The sequence below is a fragment of the Rosa chinensis genome, chromosome 2 (genome assembly GCF_002994745.2).
Source record: "Rosa chinensis cultivar Old Blush chromosome 2, RchiOBHm-V2, whole genome shotgun sequence".
Lineage (NCBI taxonomy): Eukaryota > Viridiplantae > Streptophyta > Magnoliopsida > Rosales > Rosaceae > Rosa > Rosa chinensis.
This window is the reverse complement of record NC_037089.1, coordinates 44,815,974-44,842,157: the sequence shown is the minus strand read 5'-3', so window position 1 is coordinate 44,842,157 and position 26,184 is coordinate 44,815,974. Positions and strand designations below refer to the sequence as shown.

The 26,184-nt window shown below is 36.0% G+C and overlaps 1 protein-coding gene across 1 annotated transcript; it reads right to left on the bottom strand.

Annotated features, from left to right (window-relative positions):
• Positions 1 to 20,669: 20,669 nt before the first annotated feature.
• Positions 20,670 to 22,505, bottom strand: LOC112186389 (ABC transporter G family member 10). Its single transcript, XM_024324785.1, has one exon. The coding sequence runs from the start codon at positions 22,503 to 22,505 to the stop codon at positions 20,670 to 20,672; it is 1,836 nt and encodes a 611-aa protein (XP_024180553.1).
• Between the last annotated feature and the right edge of the window lie 3,679 nt (positions 22,506 to 26,184).

Here is a 26,184-nt window from a genome sequence, read left to right as displayed (position 1 = left end):
CCGAAACTGTAGGTATCAGCCTTTATAGACAACTATCCTGAGAGTACATACTCTAGAGCCAAAAATTCACAAGTGCTCTAAACTTCGGTAGAGACACAAGTATCATCTCCTTTTGGACCAAATTTTAATATCTCAAAATCCGAAATCTTTAGGATAAACTTTCCATCCAATAGAATCACCGATCATGATGAATAGAATTGTGGAAATGCGCTAACCATTTTTCAACACCAAGATCAATTTCTGTTTTTTTTTTTGTTTACCCAAAAAATTCAAGAAAACATTAAAGAAATTTCTAATTTTTTTTTTATAAATTTCTAATTTCTAAAACATTAAAGAAATTTCCAATTCTTTGTATAAATTTTTTTTTCTTGTAAATATCTTATGTATCTTAGACATTCCATTCTCTCAACCTTTTTTTTTTTATGTATAGTGCGGTAGTCCCTATAGGTATAGTTCTGGTATCAGAGCCACAATAGTGATAGGAGCACAAAATGTGACGTTTTTAATATGTATTTTCCCTCATTTGGCTAAGTTATTCTCTTAAAATTACTAACTCTAACATAGTTTCTGTTTTTAGGTACTTTAAAAGTTGGAAATGGAGAAAAGAGGCGAAAAAGAGCAAAAATGAGCGTAAATGAAGGATAAGTCATTTTAAAAACTTTCCTCTTTCATTTTAGGAAATCTTTCTTATTTTGTTTTAAGTAACTTTCTTCCTTTAAACTTTCCTATTTGTGACTTTCCTGTTTTAAAGAGAGAATTTAAGAGTCTACCCTAGGGCTGCCACTTGGTTTGGTAATTATGAAACCGACCGAATACCAACCGATACTTTAGGTTTGGTAAACTAACTTTTTGGTAACCGAGACCGATAAAACTGAAATAGAAAATTACCTAAAAAGTTGGTTTGCTTTTGGTAAATACCGAATCTACCGATTATCTAAATATTAGCTTTATATACTATGGTTTTCAATACACATACATGTATATTAAAAAATAGGGTTATTATCACAAATGGTACCTGAACTTATCCTCTATTTTATCGATGGTACCTGAACTTCAATTTTGATCACAACTAGTACCTGAACTTTTCGATTTCATTTTAAATGGTACCTAAGGCCACCTTCGATCACTATTCTGGCCAAAGAAGCCAAATCTAAAAAAAACAAAAAAACAAATTCAAGGCAAGTCTACCAAAAAATCATCACTATATATGATCGCAACCCTCGAAATCATCAAAAATCATCACTATGATCGCCTCCCATGCCGTTTTTAGTCAGAATAGTGATCAGACATGGCTCTAGGTACCATTTAAAATGAAATCGAAAAGTTCAGGTACTGGTTGTGATCAAAATTGAAGTTCAGGTACCATCGATAAGATTGAGGTATAGTTCAGGTACCATTTGTGATAATAACCCTAAAAAATAAACATAAAAATTTTCATAATAGTATGAACATTACTCAATATACTACATAATTAATAGTACATGTATTTTGAGTAACCTAGTCCAAGATGGTTAAATAACCTAGTTTTATCGAAAATAGATAAAATTTGATGTCATATATACAAAAGAAAGCTATGATTAGTAGTTGGTTTGCGTGGTGGTGAAGGTTGGAGATTCGACGATTAGGTTTTCCTTACCTCCTAGTGTTTCTGGTAGTGCGAAACTTATTGATGTGATTTTGGGATTGGATTGGTTGGCCCCAAACCATGCTGTGATCAATTGTTTTAAGATGATTGTGTTTTTTTCATATTCCTGGACCAGTGTTTCACTATCGTTGTTTGATGTCGCCATGAGGGCAGGGATCATGGCACACATTGAATCAGTGGGTAGTACTACAGAAATTGCAGGGATTCCGGTAGTGTCAGAATATGCTGATGTGTTCCAGGTGATACCAGGATTACCTCCGAAAAGGGTAATGGACTTCTCCATTGATGTGATACCAGGTACCGCACCTGTATCGAGAGCACCTTATAGGATGGCTCCAGCTAAACTTCAGGAGTTGAAGGTTCAGATTAAAGGATTTCTTGCACAAGGGTTCATTCGGGCTAGTGTTTCTCCTTGGGGAGCACCAGTGCTGTTTGTGAAGAAGAAAGATAATTCACTTCGTTTATGTATGGATTATCGGCAGCTGAACAAGGTGACCATCAAGAATAGGTATCCCTTGCCTAGGATTGATGACTTGTTCGATCAACTTAGAGAGGCTATGGTGTTCTCCAAAATTGATTTGAGATCTGGATATCACTAGTTGAGGGTGAAGGATGAAGATATTTCTAAGACGGCATTTAGGATCAGGTATGGGCATTATGAATTTCTTGTCATGCCTTTTGGTCTAACTAATGCACCTGCAGCATTCATGAACTTGATGAACCACACGTTCAGTCCTTACTTAGATCAGTGTGTGTAGGTGTTCGTTGACGACATCTTGATTTATTCAAAGTCGTCCGACGAGCATGAGAAGCATCTGAGGTGGTGCTGTAGATTTTGAGAAAAGAAAGGTTATATGCAAAGTTTGAGAAGTGCGAATTTTGGCAAAAGGAGGTCAAGTTCCTTGGTCATATAGTTTCGAAGGATGGAGTTTCTGTAGATCCTTCAAAGGTTGAAGCAGTGATGGGTTAGAGTCGCCCCACTACCGTTACAGAGATCCGTAGTTTCCTTGGATTGGCAGGGTACTACAGGCGATTCATTGAGGGGTTTTCTTGTATTGCTTAGGCTTTGACCAAGTTGACAAGGAAAGACACTCAATTTGTGTGGACGGATGATTGTGAGAAGGCCTTTAGTGAGCTGAAGACTAGATTGACTACGGCTCCAGTGTTGACTGTCCCATCTAGCGGTGGCGACCTAGTTATCTACAGTGATGCATCTCATCAGGGTTTAGGTTGTGTGTTGATGCAAAATGGTAGTGTTGTCGTGTATGGTTCTAGACAGTTGAAGGTGCATGAGCGGAACTACCCCACTCATGATCTAGAACTAGCTGCAGTGGTTTTTGCCTTGAAGATTTGGAGACATTATATTTATTGTGAGAAGTTCGAACTCTTTTCTGATCATAAGAGTTTGAAATATCTATTCTCCCAGAAGGAGGTTGATTTGGTTAAGATGTTGTGGAGTCATCATGATGAAGGTGATGCGTCATGGGAGTTGTCTGACATGAAGGCGAAGTACCCACTGTTGTTTGTCGATGAGCTTGCTTGAATTTCGGGGCGAAATTCCTTTAAGGAGGGTAGACTGTGAAGACCCGAAATTTCAGTTAAATATTTTGGATTCAATATTTGTCCAGTTATATGATATATGAATTGTGGGCATGATTCGTATGTCGTTGTGTGAGGAATTTGGTTTCGAATGCTTTTATTTTCGAAACGAACGTTATTTAGGGGGGGTCACTAAAATTGAGTTTTTGTACGTACGAAATTTGGGAAAACTTCCTTTATGAAAGTTGCAGAGGTCGTCGATACGAGTTCGTGCATATGCTGAACACAAGAATCGGAGTTCGTACTAAGAAGTTATCGTGTTTGGAAAAGTTTCCATTTTGGGTATATATACCTAGCTATTTTTGGAAATTTCCAGAAATAGCTAGGGTTTCCATTTTTGGCAGCCGCACCGTTTTTTTTTTTCTCTCTCTCCCTCTCGAGCCGAGCCAAAAACAGAGCATAGAGTCTTCGGCTCCGTTCTCCCTCCTCCGGCCACCAAACCAAACCACCTCACATGGCTTCGTCTTGACCTTGCGAAGCTGCCATTGGCAGCCTTGCGCCGTGGCACGGCTTGTAGCGGCGGCAGGAAGCTTGTTTCCATTTCCGGCCGTTTTGAGTGCGAAGTGAATATCTCGAGCTACCGGCCACCAAAACTCGATATTCTTGGCTCATTAGACTCTCCTAAACTTTCTGAACAAGCACCAAGAAGGCCCAGACCTGGGAAGATCGATTTCACGCTCGTCGGAGGCTTCGCCGTTTTCTGCAAATTTTCAGGCCAAACCGAACTGTTTGAGGTATTTTCGATCACTTGCGTTCATTTTCTGACTTCGAGCTAGTTATGAAAGTTTCTCAAAATGATTAAACGAAGAGGAAAAGCTCGGTCTCGACACAATAGGCGGTGGTCGGCGGCGGATCCGTCCCTAACTGCGGCGGCTTTTTCCGGCCACTTTCGGGGGTCCCAAGGGCAGTTTCTGCTCATTTTTATGTTCTACATGTTGATAAAATCATTTTGATATGTAGCATGTGAATTTTGGAGATGGTATGATTAAGTTATGAATTTTATAATTTCGATCGATTTCGATCGTTCGATTTGTGATCTGTGAAGATCGGACCTTCCGTTAGACTTGTAGTCTATTATAATGATCGTAGGACTGTCCCAAAGACTTTGTGTGGTCACGGGTGAAGATCCAACTGTTGGATCTTCATATAAGTGCGTTCTTGAATTGTACGCTAAGTTAATTATCGTATTTGGTTAGGTGATTGACAGTTTGAATTGGTGGACGATTGGAAACCATATTTTAAGATGTTGAGAATACGCAATGGGATTGGAGGTGAGTAAATCTCACATGGTTCATTTACGAACCGAATTTCCTTATTGCACAATTAATTTTTATGTGTGAGAAAATGGTTTTAAGAAAATGAGATTTAAAGTATATAAGAAAAAGAAATTCTTGGTTTTACTATGTGTCAATTATATATAGTTGGTATTAGTGGTCATTTCTGAGTGGATGATTACGTATATATATATATATATATATATATATATATTTACGTGATTTTATACGGAATGGTGTGACATTGAAATATGTGTTTTTTGTTGGTGATTTTGTTTATATACTTGATTGAAGGATTTATTTGCCATGATTATTATGATAATTGGTATTGTTGTGAGTATGATTTGGGTGGAGACATGATATTGTGAAACGGGTGGAATTCTGTTTATATTTTGTTCTGCGGACTGAAATGTCCAAAGTTTGATGGTTATAATAACTAGAGTGTTTTGTTCTGAGGGCAGCAATGTCCAAAGTTCGACGGTTATCATTGTGATAAACGAAGTATTTTGTTCTGCGGGTAGAAATGCCTAAAGTTCGACAGTTATAGTATTAACCGAAGTATATCGGATGCTTGCACCTGGGCCAAGGTGACAGGTAACGATTCAGATAGAGCTCTAGTCTGTTGTGGGAGTACGGTCATGGTGGTAACTAGGTTATTGCATTGTCAGTACTGTGTGCCACGTGAATTGGGTTGGTGATTAAATTGTTGGGGTTGTTGTGTGTGTTCGGATTGTTGGATTGTTTTACTTGAATTAAAAGAATTGTGATTTATTAAATCAACTGTTCATTTCTTATTTACTCACGAGCTTTGTAAAAAGCTTACCGGGTTTTGTGTTGTTGCAATCCCGGTACACTATTCAAACTGTGTAGCGGATAACCCTGCAGGTTAGGAGTATCAGGGTGGAGATCGAGCGGAGTAGAACATCGGTGTTAAGTGCTGCACTTAACCTATTTTGGTGTGTTGTAGACTCTTTCGGACTTAACGTTTTATCTTTGTTGGTATTGTTGTTGGTATTGTAATAATTGGCTCGAGAGATAGTTTGCTACGAGGTTTGTATTATGGTTTGCGAGACTCTGATCAAGAAAAAATTTCAAGACGTTATTTGTATTGGTTATTATTCATGTTTCGGATTTGAATTTGTTATTCAAAATTCGGGGTGTGACACATTTATTGAGGCTATAATTTGCTAGTTTCTAACTATTGCTTGTTTATTTTCCATCGCACTCAATACTAGGGAAAATGATTTAACAACTAATGTAATTCATGTATATAAATAGGGTTTAGTAGTCAGCACTTTGACAACCCAAGTACTAAGGGAAAATGCATCCATATAACAATATAAGTACCAATCCAAAAAGCTGTTGAAAAATATCAATGCACCAATTATTAGCATGACCAATTTGCGGGCTTCACTTGGTACAACCAATTCACTTGCTAAGAATTGCCAAGTGTATCAGTCATACCAATTAATATTGGTATGTGATCCTCCTATAATAATTTTATTTTTCAAACATCCAGATTCCAATTCTTCAAAATCAAGTAGCTCTAGAAATCTCATACTAAGTTAATTTTAAGAAAGGTCTATGTAATACCCCTGAAATTTGTTATTATTTTCCGAGAATTTTTCGGAATCTAATTTGTGGTTATTGGACGGTTTCGTTGCTCATGGATGGAGTAGAAGTGGTTAGGACGAATTATTATTCGAAGAATATGGTTTTAGGAGGGGTGCAAAGGTTGACTTTTTATACGTTAGGTTTCTCCGAAAACTTCCTTCACGAAAGTCGTAGAGCGCGTCGATACGAGTCTAAAGGAAAATGCATCCATGTAACAATATAGGTGCCAATCCAAAAAAATGTTGAAAAATATCAGTGCACAAATTGTAATTAGCATGATCAATTTGCGGGCTTCACTTGGTACAACCAATTCACTTTCCAAGAATTGCCAAGTGTATCGGTCATACCAATCAGTATTAATATGTGGTCCTCCTACAATAATTTTTTTTTTCCAAACATTCCGATTCTAATTCTTCAAAATCAAGTGGCTCCAGAAATCTCACACAAAGTTAATTTTGAGTAAGATCTAGCCATAGGATTTGAATAAAATTGGAATCCAATGGTTAAAATATAAAGAAAGTAATATATATATATATATATATATATTTTTTACCCCAAAAATTTCAAAAAAAATTAAAGAAATTTTCATCCCTAGAAGAGAGCCAATGCACTATGTTTTGCTTACTAGTGATGGATTGAGTTCAATAGCTTTTCTTTCGGCTATTATGTCCCTAAGAACTGTGTTAAAACTATAGATATCAGCCTTCATGGTCAAATGTCTTAAGAGTACATACTCTAGAGCAAAAAATCCACAAGTGCTCTTGACTTCGGTAGAGACATGAGTGTCCACTCAATCTACACCAAATTTTGATATCCCAAAATCTGAAATCGTTGGGATAAACTTTGCATCCAGTAGGATGTTAGAGGACATTAAGTCCCTATGAATCACCGGATTGTGATGAATCGAATCGTGCAAATACGTTAGCCTTTTAGTTACGCAAAGATCGTTTTTTTTTTTGTATTTACCCAAAAAATTCAAAAACATAATTCCCAATTCTTTTTATATTTTGTGTGTGTGTGTGTAAATATCCTATATATCTTATGTATGACAACCAAATTTAAAATTTAATATATTAGTTTTGAAGATTAAATAATGTACGATTAATCTTATCCTTAAAGTAACTAATTAATCAATTTCAAGTTTAAATAATGGTTGGCAACTGATTTGACTTTCATTGCTTCATTGAAAAATTAAACGCAATTGCCAATTTGTTTAAATAGTTTACTGTACATTCATTTATTGAGGTCATAATTTGCTATTCTCTAGTTTTTCTAATTGTTGTTTGTTCATTTTTCATCGCACTCAATACTAAGGAAAAAGATTTAACAACTAATGTAACTCATGTATATAAATATGATTTAGTAGTCACCACATTGATAACCCAAGTACTAAGGGAAAATGCATCCATGTAACAATACAGGTGCAAATCCAAAAAATTGTCGAAAAATATCAATGCACCAATTGTAATTAGCATGACCAATTTACAGGCTTCACTTAGTACAAACAATTCACTTGTCATGAATTGCCAAGCATATCAATCATACTAATCAGTATTGGTATGTGGTCCTCCTACAATATGTTTTTTTTTTCAAACATCCAGATTCCAATTCTTCAAAATCAAGTGGCTCTAAAAATCTCACACCAAGTTAATTTTGAGTAAGGTCTAGCCATCGGATTTGAATGAAATTAGAATCCAATGGTTAAAATGTAAAGACAATAATATATTATTATTTTTTTACCCCAAAATTCCCAAAAATACATTAAAAAAAATTCCCAACCCTAAAAGTAGGGCTGTCAATGAGTCGTGTCAGGTCAAGGTATTTGTCTTGTCGCAAGAGACAAACTCAAACCCAACCCATTGAATAATCATGTTAAAAATTTAAACCCAAACCCAACCCATTGAATAATGGTGTAAAAAATTTAAACCCAAACTCAACCTATTTATTAAACGGGTTACCCGTTTCCAACCCGCTCAACCCATTTATTAAATAGGTCGTGTAGTGTTAGACAAAATGACTTATTTAAAGGTTAACAATACGACCCATTTAACTAAAAAAAAATGCATAAATTGATTAAATTTGCTAAAAACTCCACAAGACAAATAATATAATTAATTATATATAATTCATAAATAATTAAATCCAATAATTATAAAGCAAAATATTTCAAATTGTTTAATCCTATGATCAAATACTCCCAACGTCCAAAATTTTAAGAAGTACAACATAATTGGGTTATACGGGATCACTTCGTGTTGGCGGGTTGACCCACGGCCGACCCACTTTTTAATCGTGTGGGTTCAACCCGCTTTATTTCATGCGAGTTTCGAGTAGTGTCGGAATTGACAGCCCTACCTACAAGAGAGCAAATGCACTATGTTTTGCTTTCCAGGTGATTGATTGAGTTCAATAACTTTTCTTTCGGCTATCAGGTCCCTAAGAACTGTGTTGAACCTAGATATCAGCTTGTATTGTCAAATGTTCTGAGAGTACATACTCTAGAGCTAAAAGTCCACAAGTGCTCTTAACTTCGACAGAGACATGAGTATCTACTCATTCTAGACCAAATTTTGATATCCCAAAATCTAAAATTTTTGGGATAAACTTTGCATCCATTAGGATGTTATAGGACTTCAAGTCCCTATGAATCATTGGATTGTGATGAATCGAATTGTGCAAATACGTTAGCCCTTTTGCATTATCAATTTTTCTGTTTACACAAAAAATTCAAAAAAAAAACATTAAAGAAATTCCCAATTATATATATATATATATATATATATATTTGTGTGCAAATATCCTATATACACATACATAAGATAATAACCAAATTTAAAATTTAATATATTAGTTTTGAAGATTAAATAGTACTGTACAATTAGTCTCATCCGTAAAGTAACAACCGCTAACAATGTGCTGCAACTCAGATCCGATTCTCACTCTCCGATACTCAATCGCTGGTTCCGATGGCAAAAACGACTTATTGTCTTAGGCTGAGAGATATCCGAATTCGATATTCATGTCGTGGCCGACCAAATTTGTGAAAGCACAGAGTGTTAATCGCTGCTCCCGCCTTTCCTAAGAAGAGAGGGCTGATTTCTATGAAACGATGAAACACTTAGTGGTGATGAAGTGCTCACAAGAACCCGAGTCTCCAGAACTTTTTTGTATTGGTTTTATAATTAATTCTGATAGGCTTATTCTAATAATCGCTAACAATGTCATCTATCTCACACTTACAAGAGTTCGCCTTTTTGGTGAAGAATACTTTCGATTCATTACAGTTGTCGGTCTCGATCGCCAGAAAAATATGGCTGTTTTGAAATTAGTTGAACCACTAGATACAAATTTGCAATTTGTGAAAATCTTCAACAAGAAGGGGGTTGTGGATCCAGGGATGGAAATATTTTGTATTGGACACCCGTTGGAATTATGCTATAGCTTTCTCATTGGACAAGTTGTAGAGCCCTGTTATTATCTGAGTCAGCAACCCATAATATATAATTCAAGGATTACGAGCTAATCCGATGCTGCAGGCCATCATTCCTGGAATAGAACAAGGCCTATGTGAGGACTGGCTTCTAATGAAACTTAACAATATTCACGGCTGAGGGAGTATTTAAGGTGCATCTATTTTCAACTCAAGCAGATCCATTATTGGGATGTGGCATTCACACTTGACAAATCTGACTATGCTTTCATTCATAGTGAATTGCTCATATTCCTTGACATGGTAAGAAACAATGAAGAGGGTAGCAAAACAAGAAAGAGGGCAACAAGAAGCTAGATTGCATTTGAACAATGTCTGATGTAAGATGTATATCTGATTAATTATGTAAAACTTGAGTATTTAGCTTATGTAATGGACTGATGTATAAATATTTAATTCGATACTAATATGAGTTAAAAAAAAAAATTCAAGTTTAAATAATGGTTGGCAACCGATTTGACTTTCATTGAAGCATTGAAAAACTAAACGCAATTGCCAATTTGGTTAAATAGTTTATTGTACATTCATTTATTGAGGCCATAATTTGCTACTCTCTAGTTTTTCTAATTGTTGTTTGTTCATTTAATTTCCATCGACTCAATACTAGGGAAAAAAGATTTGGCAATTGATGCAATTCGTGTCTATAAATCGGGTTTACTAGTCACCACTTTGACAATCCAATTACTAAGGGCAAGTGCATTTTTGTATCAACATAGGTGCCAATCCAAAAAATTGTTGTACAAAAATTTCAATGTACCAATTGGAATTACTGAATTTGCAAGACCAATTCGGGGGGCTCACTTGATCCACCAATTCTCTTGCCAATAATTGTCAAGCTTTTTTTTTTTTTTTTGAAGAAAATAAGTTTATTTGTTAATGATCATCTCGGTGCTTCCGATGGAGCCGATTACATAATACTTGTCATTTTCATTTTCATTAATATAATAAAAAACAAACAAATTCTTATTCAACAACAAGATCCAAACTCGACATACTACTCATATTCTCAACTTATTTCCCTACAATGTAGCATATTTTCAACATCATATTCCCAAACTCATGGAGTGATAGTCGCCACTTGCCATCTCTACCTTTCTAAAAACAACTCGAACTGAAATATACAATCCATTAATAGCTGGAAAAAATCCAACGGCATTGTTGGGAATGCTTGGATGTTCTCATCCATTTTGTTCTACAGAGAGATTTGTCCTAACCCATTCATTGAAATGTTGACCCAGTAGCTTAACACAATTTCATGCTTCTTCAAAGGTGTTCATGAATTGCTTGCCTTCAGAAATAAGATCTTGATAGCTTTCTATTTTCTCAAAACGTGGTCTGACATCACCATAGTAAATTAAAATATTATCCTTGTATTCCTTATTAGTCCGCTAGAATAACATAATCGAACAAAAAATATGATGTTTCCATTCTCGAATACAAGATCGGATGGAAGTATAACCTAGCGAAATCCTGGGGCTTCTTGCAAATGTTGATATATTTTAGAAAATAAATAAGCTCAATATTTTCCGGAGAGGGTTTCTGAAGTACTTCTATTATTACAATTTCTAGTAATTGGCCGAGTCATTTGTTGGATTTGTGGATCAAATATATTTTTATTATGCCATCCAGTACATAAACACTTTCCAGTGAGAAGTGACCGGTTGTGCGTTTGAAGATTGAGTATAATCGTTACATATTATAATTGTCACACCAACAAACCGGAGACCAATATTATATTGAAATATGGTACCCGATTTGCGATATGAGTTATAACAAATAAAATTTCATCCTTAAAATTCGGTAACAAATAAAACTTCATCCTTAAAATTGTCAACATCTTATTTACTTAAGCTGAGAATTAGTAGTCATTTTTTACCTTCAATTCTTAACAATCTTATTTGACTTCCAAGACCAAGTATTAAAGCGAGTTGATAGTCTAGCTAGTTAGGGTAATTGTTCACAAAGAAAAACAAATAGTAAGATAGTTGAAAAAAATATCAGCTAGCTATCGATTATCATTTGGATTGCACACACACACACACACACTTACTCAAACTAATAAGTAAGGAATTTTGGTGTTTTCTTAAGATTCATATGTTTTAGCAATAATTAGTACTAAAAAGATAATAATCTTAAGCTCAATAACAAATATTGAGTGTACACAAGAATACAAACTAAGGTATTTTGGTAAGTTTATTTGATTCTAATATTTCAGAAAAGTTATCTATCTTGTAATTATGATATGAGAAGTTTTAAATACACACCCCTAATTACTTAATACACACTCCATACTTAATACACCACCCATTTAATTTCTCATTCTAATAATTTACTAAATACACAACCCAAATTACCTAAAATACCCTTAATCTCAAAAATCATGAAATATCCTACGTTTTGACTATATTAAGGTTACTATTTAATATGATTAGTATATTCTAGTATATTGACATTTTATAAATGACCATATTGATTACTTGTGTTAGTTATTGAGAAATCCATAAAGATTTATTATTTTTCTCTTTAAATAGATGCATATAAATAGGCTTTGTGTTATTTGAGCTCTCATCCATCAAACACTATGTTAATCAAGTATAAAATTATGAGTTGAACATTCAACCAAAACTATACTAGTAGTTTCTCCATAGTGGCGGAACTTAATAGTAGTTGTCATTAGAGGGGCCAAACAAATTAACAATTACAAATTTTTTTCACCTGTGATGTTTATATTAGAAAATAAATTGATTAATCATAACTCTTAGAACAAAAAAGGAAATTAACTAAAAATGGGAGTAAAGCGATATGTTTTAAAAATATTTAATGCCATTGATTTTGAAATTCTAAATATTATGGTCTCTAACCTCATCTAATTACAATTTATTTAAGGAAAAATTAAATTAGATAGTTTCTAACTTTATTCTTGTATTAAATTGGGAGGCCATGTATAGAAATTTGTTGTATTTATCTAACTATTATACATAAATAGAATAATATAAGGAAAATATGACTATTTTTTTTTTCTTCTTCTAATGCATAAATGTCTGTTTTGGTAATTTAACCTACTTACAAAATCTAATTTGAAATATAAAATAATAGGGATGTGTATTTAAAATTTCTCTTAAGATATTTGGTGTCATTTGTTTCTAAAAGGAAATGTCTAGAAAATATTTGGGTTACTTCTAAGTTTTTTTTTTTTTTTAGCAAACCTTGACAGTGCAAGGGAAAATTATTGAAAGAAAAGGAAAAACGAGTACATCAAGACGGTGGAAGGGGAAGACAACAACCTTACCCCTCGAAAGATTGAAGAGACATGCCTCTTCAAGAACAACTAAAGCACTACAAACTAGCTAAAACAGAAATTAGGAAGACCTAAACGATCTCGGGCACAAAAAGAAATTGCAAATTGAGGAATCGAATCCCACCAAATCATATCAGACAAAGAATCACCAAAATTAGCTAAAGCATCAGCAACTTGATTACCCTCTCTATAAATGTGTGAAGAACGAAAGTGCATCTGAGAAATCCAATGAAGACAATTACCCCACTCCACTCGAAGTTGCCAAGGCACCATATGAGGAGAGCGAAGGAATGTGAGAACAAGATATGAATCAACTTCTAAGTTGAAGGAATCTTAGAGTCCTCTACAGTGATACTAAGTTTTGAGTTATTACAATAATCATATCCCGTATAAACTTTTGTCTTTGAAAATGATGTCCCCACTATCCCACTGTTTCGATAAATTATTGAGATGTCATGATAACCCAATTCTGTTAGGCGAAGCTGGTCTTTCCGCTCCATCTTGATGCCTTTGCTCAGAGACATCATCGTAACCTCGAGGAATGCCCACTCGTAAATTAGGCGTTTTCAATCTTAAGTGTTGTTCATAGATAGAAACCCTTGTGCCATCACCTTGTGAAGAGCTTGATCCATTTCCTCCCAACTGATGACCTCCTCGGTTTTGTTTATTCAAGAATGATATTGAGGTAGCTAAGAGGATTAGGTATTAGTGAAGAATCAAGAATGAACTGGTGAAACAATTCCGGTGCATGAAATGAGTAAAATTAGAGCAATTTATTAGAGTAAAAATGAGTGAGTTCCACCGGTATGTGGTCCCACCAACAACATCAATTTTTTTTTTTTTCAAATGCCTAGATTTCAATTCTTCAAAATCAAGCAGCTCTAAAATTCTTGTACTAAATTAATTATTGAGTAAGATCTAGCCGTAGGATTTGAATTTGTGTTTACCCAAAAAATTTCAAAGAAAAAAAAAATTTCCAATGGGTTTGCTGCCGTCGCTAGAGGAGGAAATTCCAATGGGGTCCGACTGCCTCTATCTTCGCCACCTTGCTGCGCCGCTGTGGGTGAGAATCCCCACTAGAGACCATCGCAGGGAGGACCGCACGGAGGAGGCGAAGCGATCTGGGTTAGTCTCGCCGTTAGAGGTTGCCGGAAAAAGAAATGCTGGCCGGGTCGGAATTGCGGGTCCGGGTCGGGTCTGAAGCAAAGAGGATAGAGAGCGGAGGTTTTGGGTTTTCCGAAAATGGCAACTTTCTAATTATGAAAATAGTAAATTTCCGTTTTCAGAAATTTCTATTTATAGTGGTTTCCAAAATTATGAGAAAGGCTCGTGCCGTCGAGAGAGAGAAGGGAAAAATGAGGAAAAGGTAAGGGTTAGGGTATTCTCCCTTTATTACTAACGAAGTGGATTGTCTATTTTGCCCTTCGAAAAGTTTCCGGAAACTCCAGCATAGAAATAAATTTTTATAGACCGTAACTTATTGATATGAATTCCGATTTCAACTTGCCACATGTCGACGAACTTAGTTCAACGTACTCTACAACTTTCCAGAAGGAAGTTTTCCCAAAAACTGAACTGAACAAAAAGTCAACTTTTAGTCGTTAAATGATTTAAATGGAAGTAAAAAGTAAGAAACTTAATTATTTACTGTCCGAATGACTGGTAAATGAGTATGTTTAAGTACAGGGCGTAACATTATATCACTTATATGACTAGCACCTTGAGAGAGTTCTTATCTTACTATCTTCATTTTAATTTTTGTTTAAGTTTGAAGATACAAAGGAAAATGTCACTAATAGAATGAAACTAGTTGGAAACTCTGCTTCCTTTAAAACATTTAAGGAAGGTGAATCATGGACTCATTGCTGACGCACAAAAGGGGAAACCACGACTAATATATAAGATAGGGACAGTAGGCCTAGAAATTATGAAATTCTTTTTCTTAGATTTCTGAAGACAACTTTTGCTGGCTTTGATGGGTATAGAACTTAGAAGGAAGTTTAGATTGCTCTGATGGCAGATTCAAGAGGAAAAAGTAATATAATTCTTAGATGTTTATCAATGTATGTTGTTTGTAAAAATGTGGGGTTACTGCCATCACAAAACACTCTGATACTCAAGTAATCAAGTGCGGTAATTCACCCTTTATATAGGCATTCTGTTTGAACATTGCTGGTCTCCATGTCTCCATAATCTCACTTCATTCCTACGTCTGTTCCCTGAAGTTTGGTGATGCTGGTCATCAAGGATGCCGACGGTCAGCTTCGGATTAGTCGAAAGTCCGTTTCTTTGTTTCAGTTGTCTGCTTATGCATGGGACCTTCATCCGATTTGTCTAGTTTACATTAAGTAAAAGTGAAGTCTTAGTTGTTATAAAAATAGTGGTCTAAACTATCAGTTGTAGTTGTACATATGCACACAAATTAATCGATCAAAAATAAAACGGTAATTATAATGCTTAATTATATATGTACAAAGAAGCAAATATTGCATCTTTACGATTTACTAACCATCGTGACAGTTCAGAAAGTCAAACCCAGGTTCTATCTATTTGCATTATCAAATGCATATTGACAATTTCTAAATCATCATCATATATCTAAACGTATTTAGCAAATGACATCGTTGGTTGAGTATACAAGATATAGTAGCAGTTACATGACTTATGCTTGACGAAACTACCATGAGTGTCTAGGCAAGTAATAAGACAAAATCATTCAAATCAAAAGAGTATTAAAATGTTTTCATGCAGAACATGCAAATCAAATCAGCATATAAGAATGCATATAGATTAAACTAATCTCTTGAACGGTAAAAATCGTATCCACTTATATAACTGCAGATATCGAAACATAGGTATAGCAAATCACCAGACAAAGAATTTCATCTTAAGATTGTTGGTAAATATATGGTCTAATTGCTATATTAAAAGGAAAAACAAGAAACCATTTATGCAGATTATATACCAAATAGAATGCATAGATCTAAACAAAGTAAAACGCTAAAAGTTAGAAAAACCTTTAACAATATGGTCGAGTCTAGAACTTGGTTTTATGTCCTTAAGACGAAATTGCCTCCTCATTGGTGCTTGAAGGGTTTTAATGGCAAACGTCTCCCAGGATACAACGACATTCTTCTTGTGGCAGTAGCACTCCAAACCTCAAGAATAGCGAACTTAGATTGTGTATGAACTCTCTCTTGAAAAGACTCAATTGGTTTTTGAGACATTAGGAAATACTCATATGTAGAAGGAGAGGAAGAAAGATGAATTTTAGAAGTAATATTTAGAATATGGTGTAGCAAGTGTTTTATAGATGTAAGGTGACTTTTGGAGGAGATATGACTTTTCACCAAAAGTCATCTTTTGTGATCAGCCATGAGTTCTCATAACGTAGTCATTTACAAATATTCAACTTCACACATTTTCACTAATTATTCATCCACAAATTATGGAAAATAAATAACTTAATATTAAATTTTCCAACAGTGGTCAATTGTCGTAGTGCAATTGAGTGACACCCCAATTCCATCGAGTTTAAGTTAATTACTAAATATTTTTCTGATTTAGGATCTATACTTCAAATCTATCCTATCTTAGATATAATCATAATATCATATAGTCTAGTTAAGGAAGTTATACCTTAGATAGTTTATAGAGAGGGAGGGGAGGGTCATTAACTTCTCCGCAAAGAAATATTATCGAGACTTGCTTATATCTGTTAAATTACTGAAATATGGTAGCTTTGGAATTTAACATATACCAAGTCATAAGTAGTATTTAGAGCCTGTAGTTGAATACATGCTTGTTAAAAGCTTATTATCTTGCACCAGTAGGACTAATTTACAATATACTAACGCTCAGTTGCCCGGTTTCCTGTTCATCACTGTTCATTACTGTGCACAAAGTGGAGTGACGGTTTTGCCCTTCTGTTTTCCCTTCATTTTTGCTCTCTGCTCTCCCCTTGAACTCTTCGGAAAACTCTCGAGGTTGCTCGCTCCATTTTCGCTCACCTCTCCAGGTTCCTCTCTCTCTCTCCCTCCAACTATATCCATGCAGCCCCTTAACCAATCTCACACACAAATTAACTTTGATCTCGAACTGATTGTAGAGCTTTCACTCATACTGAGCTTGAAGATCTCAGGTCCCTGCTTGCGTCGTTAGCTGCTTAGTCACACAACGACGGCCAATTCATCTCTCCCTCAGTTTTCAGGTCAATTGCTTCACTCCCTTCCTTTTTCCAGTTCACATAAATTTCTTATCTTTTTTATTTTCAGCAGAAGCAAACTTCCAGGAAACTTTTGATCCTTTAGAGCTTTTACCTTCTTGGGCTTTTCTGAAAAATCTGATCACTCTGAACTTTTGTTATGGGTATGTTTAATTTGATCGGCTTCTTTGATTTCTAAGCTGAATTGACAGAGAGTGGGGGGTTGATTGGTTCGATTAGGTTTTGGGTGTCCACTATTTGATTAGAAAGTTTGGTTCTTCTGAGGCATTTGATTGCAGATAGAGGTTTGCTATGAACATTTAAATGCCATATCATTCTTCGTATGAGTCATGTTTGTTAATAATTAATATGGAAGACCGGGAGCTGGGAATAAGTTATGTTACAAAAAACTTATAGATAAAAGAACTTCTGGTCTTGCATCGATTAGTATAAAAACTTGGTTGTATGACATTAATCGAATGGCTTCATCAATAAAGGCAATAGACTAAAGTAATGTCTTATTGCCCATAAGAGCTCTAGATTCATTTGCTAAGGCTCATATACCAGAATATTCGAAGTCGGAATCAGGCGTACAACTTTACTTATCCAAAGAACTATAAACAAAAACCCAAAGAAGTTTCTGACTGACAGTCGTAAATTGGACGGATTAAAGGACTTGGCATTTGGACTGCGTCATACTGTTTTATTACTTCAAACAACAATAAAAAAATACTAAACACCCATTTTTCAGTGTCATTATTCAAATCAAATAACACCAAAGTTACACTCTGCTCCTCTGTATCAACCTATCTTCCCACAAGATTTATATGACAATCCATAGCAGAAGTTCTAGCAGCTAGATTTCTCTTCCCCGTTGTGTTTATTTTGGTTATTTAGCAATTAGCACTTTTTGTTTTGAACATGAAATTGATGGTTTACTCTGAAGTTAGTTTAGATTAGAAGTAAACCATATTGTTCACAGTGGGAAGGGTATTGATAAAAGATTAAATATAGGCATTTGATTGTTGTATTTTTAACATTGTATTTCTAAATTAATGTGAATTGATATGAGATGATCTACTGTTATTGTTAATGTTAACTGTTAATTGAGTTTCTAAATTTGTTGTTAATGAGATAGTCTGTTATTGGTAATTGTTGAAATGAGATGAGATGATATACTGCTTTCTTGAAAGTGGTCTACTTAGGATCTACCGTTCTGCTTGAAATGAGATGAGATGATCTACTTTTCTGCATGTAGTGGTCTCAGAATAAATTTAATGCATTATTGACAGAAATCTAGCAGTTTTTGCTGCGTTATATGAGTTTTTTTTTTCCTTTTTTTTTTTGGTCACTGCGGTTTCCCCCATCTTTCCCTTGAAGTAGAAGATCAAGGTTTTTATGACTTAAGAATTCCTTGCAGTTTACTTCAGCATAGGGTTGCAGGAAGGGGTGCAACTTTTACTAGCTTGACTCTTTTTGTGTGATAAGGCTGAAATTGATACTAACTTTTGGCCTAGATAAGATTAATGTCCTTTGCTTTGATAACCATATTTGTCCAGAGTGCATTAGCCTTTGTCCTGAGTTATGGAATGCGGATTTCTTTGACGCAATTATGACACTAGGCAAATAGATTCACAAATTATTTACTCAGGTTTCCTTTCGCCCAATTATGCTTTTCCATACCCATTGCATCTTATTGAATTTACTATAAATGTGGTTGTACGACTTCTTCAAAGGTGGTTGATTACATTTTTGAATCTGTATTCTTTTGCTGTTTATAGTGATTACTTTACTTCAGAGAAGCTTTTGGATTTGATTATGTTGGTTTTTGGATTAAATGGCTTTTGTATGATCATCCAGCCCTTGCAGTCTCTCTAACTTTAGCTATCCCTAAATTTAATGCCTCTTGATTATATTTTTAAAGCATACTCATACCACTGATGCATTAGTATATGCATAAACTGGATATAGTCAATTACAAAAGAATATATGCATTTAGTATTCTTGCAGCTTATGCATTATTATATACAAAAGGTACCACTATTTTCTGCGTATGATTAGCTGCCTTTTTTTTGTTTTTTGTTTTTTTCTTTTTCATTGTTGTTGTCGCAAGTAGCTGAAGTTCTAACTTAACAAAAACTTATTAAGGGGTTATTGGGTTTGGATTTGGGGAGGAAGTTCTAAGATGTTTCTATTCTTTGTGTGAATATTTGTTTGTTTTTCTTTTCTATCATACATGTTTTGAAAAAACGGCTGCATGATGTTTTTCAATGGATGGGTTCTTGGGTGTAGTTTGATTAAGTGTGCCTTCTTTAAAAACAACAGAAGAATGTGTTGAGTAAAATAGTTCTGATTTCTGTATATTTGGTTTATTTTGTTTAGAATTGTTGTTGCTGTTTCTTTTTTCTTTATTTGTCTTTGTTATTGAAAATTTGATTTGCTGTTCTTTGTGTAGTTGGAGCTCAAAAGTTGCATATATTCAAGAAGCCGTGAAGACCAGTTTTTTAAACTCCTAGAGGCAGAGGTTTGGGAGTTTAAGGATTGTGTTCCAAGGTTGGTATTCTGTGTGTATATTGGAGAGAAGATTGATTGAGGGCTTTGGTCTATAAATGGAAATATAAAGTTTAATATTTAATGTATGTATATATTAATTGACATATCTAAGTTTCTATACGTTCTCTGTCAAAAAAGAAGTTCAAATTTTCTCCTCAAGAGTTTCAAACTAGGCTCAATTTATTTTTTTCGGTTATCGTTGGTAGATCTGGAATTTTTCTTAAAAATTGGTACGGAAAGGTGCAGACTTGAAGATTATAGTCTCGGAAATTTGTTTACTTGGCTCTTGGGGCAGTTGCTACAACATTTATATTCATTTACTGTAGCATTCCCTGCTCCCTGCAATACTTGATATTGTGATAGAATGCTTTGATCGAATGTTACGGTAAATTGCAATAATGCAAACTCAAACAATTTTAGAGAGATGAAACTTTGTCTTTTATTTTTTCACTTTGATCAAGAGTGAAGTCCTTTTCATTAGTATATGGCATTATTATAAATTATTAGTAACAACAAATCCCGCAGAAAAGCGCAGGTACAATCGCTAGTATCCATGAAATACTCGATGATTAATAGGTATAAATGTTCAGAGTCCATTTAATCAAGCCATCTAAAAGATTAAGTAAGTTTGAACAAACAAAAATGCCTGCATAAACTTGTGTAAGATTACTGTCATGAAAATAGTTTATTGATATGAAGAACGTACAGAAAACAAGAAGCATATCTTTCTAAACTTGAAGCATCTATTGAAGGTAGCCCTTTTTTGAAAAGAATTAGAAGATTGAGAGACATTTCTCTTCTTCCTCAATTGTTTGACTAAATTAGATTATTATGTTAATGGATTACATGCATCTGTCTACAGAGGAAATCAAACCCAATGCCACTGCTGAACGAAATTTGTTCAAGATAACAATAAGCTTGAAATTAATGCATGCCAACCAAAAGATACATGCTTTACATAGGTAAAGTAAAACAATGAAGAACACAAACATCTAATTACTGGTTCTGTAAGATCTGTACCACAGAATCAGAAAACAAAGACACCTATAACCAAAGATGAAACTCAACATGACACCTAAGTTGATCCACTTTTGTGATTGTTTCAGACCTTGCTGCATCAAGAACTGGTCACCATACATAAAGCAGTTTCCCTCAACACTTTCCAGACATCTCTTCCTTCCTTGCTGACCCCCATACTCATTTATCATGAAACACTCCAATGGGTACTTAAACAAACTCAAGTAGTGCATGAAAATCCAGTACTTTGGTATATCCTCATTTGGTATGAAAAACCCAGAAAATAGAAAAAAGGACCCCATTATCCCTGCCACTAAAGATGTTCCCATGATGAAGTTTGGCACAAGAGCGCTAAAGCAAGCAACAACAGAATTCGACATCAAAATGACCATCCAAACCACTAGACAGAAATAGAGAAACCCATCAATTTCTCTTCTTAGTCCAACAAACCAATAGACTGGGGTAGAATAGAGAAGAGCCACACCTAATAGGAAAGGAAGAAATACTATAGTGTTTGATATGACATAAGAAGAGATTCTATAAGCACCTCTGGAGCATTCTCTCATTAATGTTGTCCTCTCTTGCAGGTAAATTGGTAGACCTTCTGTTGTGGAAGAGAACAAGAAGGTGAGGCTGAAGGCGAAAAACCCAATTTGCGTTTGCAATTTAGCTCTTCTTGGGTCATTAGCTGCATTCCTGAAAATAGTGCCCAGCACAAACCCTGCTACCACTGCCTGCATAGTTCTTGCAGCAAAGAGCTGTTTGTTCCTGCAAATGTTGCTAGAGAATCTTTGCCCCAGTATGCAAACCTCCATGAACCGAGAATTGGCATACACGAATTTGTCTTCATTAGCAGCCTTTTCTATGAATGCATTTGATCTAACATGCTTATATTCTTCTATTTCACCACCTCGTATTTCATTCTCTCCAATATGTATGACTAAGTCTTCCATAACTTCAATAGAAAACTCAAGCACATTAACATAGGGTGGAATGGAATGACCTGCATATCTGAGTCGCTGCTCGAGTATGTGCAGGGGTCCATGGTGAATCACGCTTCCATTGGATAGCAATAGAATTTCATCAAATAGCTCAAGAATTCTGAAACCTGGTTGGTGGATGGTTAGCACAACTGTCTTACCTTGTTTTGCAGCTATGGATTTAAGCAACAAGGCTACATCAAGCGCCGAGGAAGAGTCCAGTCCTGATGTCGGCTCATCTAGCAGAAGAACACTTGGGTCATGTACTAGATCAACTCCAATTGAGACTCTACGTTTTTCACCACCCGAAATCCCACGGTTTGATTCACTACCAATTCTTACATTGGCAACATGTTGTAGTCCAAGCTCCCTTATTAGCCCACTCACTCTAGCCATGGCCTTCTCGTGCCTGCTATGGTACCTTAAACGAGCGCTGTACATCAGTGTTTCTTCAACAGAAAGCAGTGGGAAGAGGGCTTCTTCCTGTGTGACATAACCTGATACTCTCCGGAAATGTTGAGCATTCATAGGTTTGTCATTGACGGTGATTTGGCCAATAGAACTGTTCAGAGGGATCATTCCAGCAACTATTTCTAACAATGTTGTCTTTCCAGCTCCACTTGGACCAGCAATAGCTGTGATCTCTCCCGGTCTAGCTTCAAAATCAACATTCTTCAAAATGTATGCTTTAGGGATCACCTCCCTCCTGAAGTTGAGCCACTTGAATTTATCAACTGGGTAAGCTAATTCATAACAAAGATTTTTGGTCTTAATTCTATATTGAGCTTTCTTGCCAGTACTGGAATCTTGTGCCTTGATTGGTAACTCCATTGAGAAAAAGAGGAGAAAAAAGAAGCTATGAGATGAATTAGAGAGTAGAAATTAAAGGTGAGCTCACACACCAAACTGGCTTTTCTTTGTAAACGCAACCCTCATTGCTATATATATATACCTGCATGGTTAAAAGTTGAAGCATTGAACTATTTTCCTTTTAACGGCTCATTGGGAACCGAAAGTTTCCTATATGTCATGTTGACAGTTTCAAAAACGCATATTCAGGTGAAGTGAGACTTGGTATAGCTAGGTTTGGTAGATGATGATGTATCATTCATGTGACTACTGAGCAGTGAATCTGCAGTTATAGATCTTTAACTGAGCAGCAGTTAAATTTATGGGGGTTTGGTAATACCAAGGATGGGGATTTAGTGAGGGACCGTCCCTCCTTAATTGGAGGAGGAAATTCATGTGGTGGCTTACTACATGAGGAAAGCATTATTTGTTGTAGCCTTCATGACCCATTGAATGAAAAAAAAGGCTTGTTGCTGAATAGCAAAGTTTGTGCAGTAGAGTTTGAAAGGTAACAAATGTAGAATCGCTGTAAATCTGTATGCAATTAGGATTTTATTTAATTAGGATATCTTGTAATTATGGAAAGATTGTTTCCTATTACAGTTAGACTACTCCTTTGTACTTGTATATATACCCTCATTGTGGGATGAATAGTATTATCGAATTAACCTTGAATTGAAGTATTCTTTTCTACTTGGTATCAGAGCAGGTTCAATCCTTTGAACTTGCCTGCATCCTTTGAATCCTAAATCCTGAATCCTGAATCCTGAATCCTGAATCCCAAAGCACACCACAAACCGCTGCGTACCACCACCATTAAAATCAAGCCATCCCTGAATTTTTTGAAACCCTAGAAAAACCAAACCTAAAAAAAAAAAACAAACAAACCCCAAATTCCTCAATGGCCGTTCAACGCCGACCAAGTCCTCCTCCAGGCTTCTCAGATCCTTCTCCACACCGTCCTCATGACAAACCAAACCCATACGCAAACAAAAAATGTGTTGTCTGTGGGGAAGTAGGTCATACCAAGGAGCGGTGCTATGAAGTGATTGGCTACCCTGATTGGTGGGACTTCACCAGGAAACCGCGAAAGAATCCGGGCAAGGCGGCTATTGCTACTACAGAGGAAGAGCATCTCGACAATGCCTCCGCTAATGTAGCGCAGTCAGGTATGAAGGGTAAGGCTACTTTGAATAATACATGGATAATTGATACAGGTGCATCTGACCATATGACCAATGACCCAAGTCTTGTGAAAAACCTTAGACGTTCCCCTCAAGACATTGTCTCTACTGCTGATGGTACTCCAACTCCGGTCACTGGAGAAGGTTCTATTGCTTTATCTGATACCTTAATCCTTGAATCTGTCTTAGTTGTTCTATCACTAGCTTATAATCTCTTGTCTGTTGGTCAAGTTATTTTAGCTCTTGCATGTATTGTGACCTTCTATCCGTCTTTCTGTGTGTTTCAAGACATTCTGACTCGACGGATTCTTGGTTATGGTGTTAGAAGGGGGAAATTATACTATCTGGATTTGACAGAGACTGGAAAGAAACAGAAGCATCTTTTGGGACAGGCTAATCATATCAATGGGGTAGAGAATGCGAAGGAAGCTGTATGGTTATGGCATCGCCGTTTAGGTCATCTATCCTTTCGTTATCTTAAGAAGCTGCAACCTCAATTGTTTTCAGTTGTTAGTGATTTGGATTTCCACTGTGACATCTGCGAACTGGCCAAGAGTCACCGTATTTCATATTCACCAAGTCTTAATAAAAGTCCTGTTCCTTTTATGAAGATTCACTCTGATGTCTGGGGTCCTGCAAAAATTCCTTCCCTTTCTGGAGCTCGGTATTTTGTAACGTTTATTGATGATTGCACTCGCATGACATGGGTGTCAATACTGAAGAATAAGAGTGATGTATTTGGAATGTTTACCGAATTTCACAAAATGGTGGCAACTCAGTATCAACAATCCATCAGAGTGTTTCAGTCTGACAATGGTGGAGAGTTTGTGAATGGCCCTATGATTGAGTTTTGCCGGTCACATGGAATTCGTCATCAAACCTCCAATTCTTATACTCCTCAACAGAATGGTTTGGCAGAACGGAAGAACAGGCAGTTGATGGAAGTTGTTCGTGCTTCCTTGTTTGGTATGAATGTACCTCGATCCTATTGGGGAGAAGCAGTAAAATCAGCAGCATATCTTATCAACCGTACTCCTTCACGGGTGATTGAGTTTCAGAATCCTCATCAGAAGCTTCATACACTTTTGACCATTCCTTCTATGCCTAATTTGGAGCCCCGGGTGTTTGGATGCACAGTCTATGTTCATATTCCCAAACCTCAACGCAGCAAGCTTGATCCATGTGCCCGTAAGTGTATCTTTGTTGGTTATGCTGACTTCCAGAAGGGTTATCGATGTTATGATCCTCTTACTGGCACTATACATGTCTCTCTTGATGTTTCTTTTCGTGAATCTGAGCCTTACTACTCAGGGGGAGCTTCTCAGTCTTCCCTTCAGGGGGAGAGAGGTTGTGAAGGGAATCCTCGTTCTCGTTCTATTATTGATTTTGATGTCTTTGAAGACTTGGAAAATTTGGAGGATAGATTTGAAGGTAGAAATTCGGAAACAGACAATGTGACTGCCGAACAGAGCATTGTAAATTCGGAAACAGACAATGTGACTGCCGAACAGAGCATTGTAAATTCCGAAATAGACAGTGCGACTGCTGAACGAAGTGTTGCGAATTCCGAAATAGAAAATGTGACTGCCGAACAGAATGCGACTGCCGAACGAAGTGTCGCGAATTCCGAAATAGAAAATGTAACTGCCGAACGGAGTGTTGTGAATTCCGAGAGGGAAGAGACAACTTTTTTGGATAGTTTGAATCAAAATCAAGACATATCTGAAGCTCACACACAAGATATTTCCCCTTCTGCATCACCAACTGAAGATCCCGGTCAGAATGATCCACCTCAGGTACCCCTAAACTGTAATGAGTCTTCTGGGTTAGAAAGTGTCGAACCTAGGAAATCACAAAGGGTTACCAAGGGAATTCCTAAGAAACAATATGAACCAGATATCAAAGCCAAAGCTAAATACCCTATAGCTAATTTTATGTCTAACCATAGGATTTCTGGGTCACATGCACTTGTTGTTGATCAATTATCTACTGTATCTATTCCTAGTAACGTGCATGATGCATTGGCTGATCCAAAATGGACAAAGGCGATGAATGAAGAATTGGAAGCTCTTCAAAAGAATGCAACATGGGAGCTAGTACCTATGCCAGTTGGAAAGAAGACTGTAGGATGTCGTTGGGTATTTACTGTGAAGCTTAATGCAGATGGAACTATTAATAGATACAAAGCGAGGTTGGTTGCCAAAGGATATACACAACGCTATGGGATTGATTATGAGGAGACTTTTGCACCTGTGGCAAAGATTAATACTATCCGGATTCTAATCTCACTTGTAGCAAACAAAGATTGGCCCTTGCACCAGTTTGATGTGAAGAATGCGTTTCTTAATGGGAATTTGGAAGAAGAAGTGTACATGGATGTGCCCCCAGGTGTTAAGAATTACCTAAGTGACGTTGGCAAGGTGTGTAAATTGAAGAAGTCTTTGTATGGCCTGAAGCAGTCTCCAAGAGCTTGGTTT

Coding starts and splice junctions, on each gene's coding strand:
- LOC112186389 (XM_024324785.1), bottom strand. CDS start 22,505: ATGGAGTTACCAATCAAGGCACAAGATTCCAGTACTGGCAAGAAAGCT.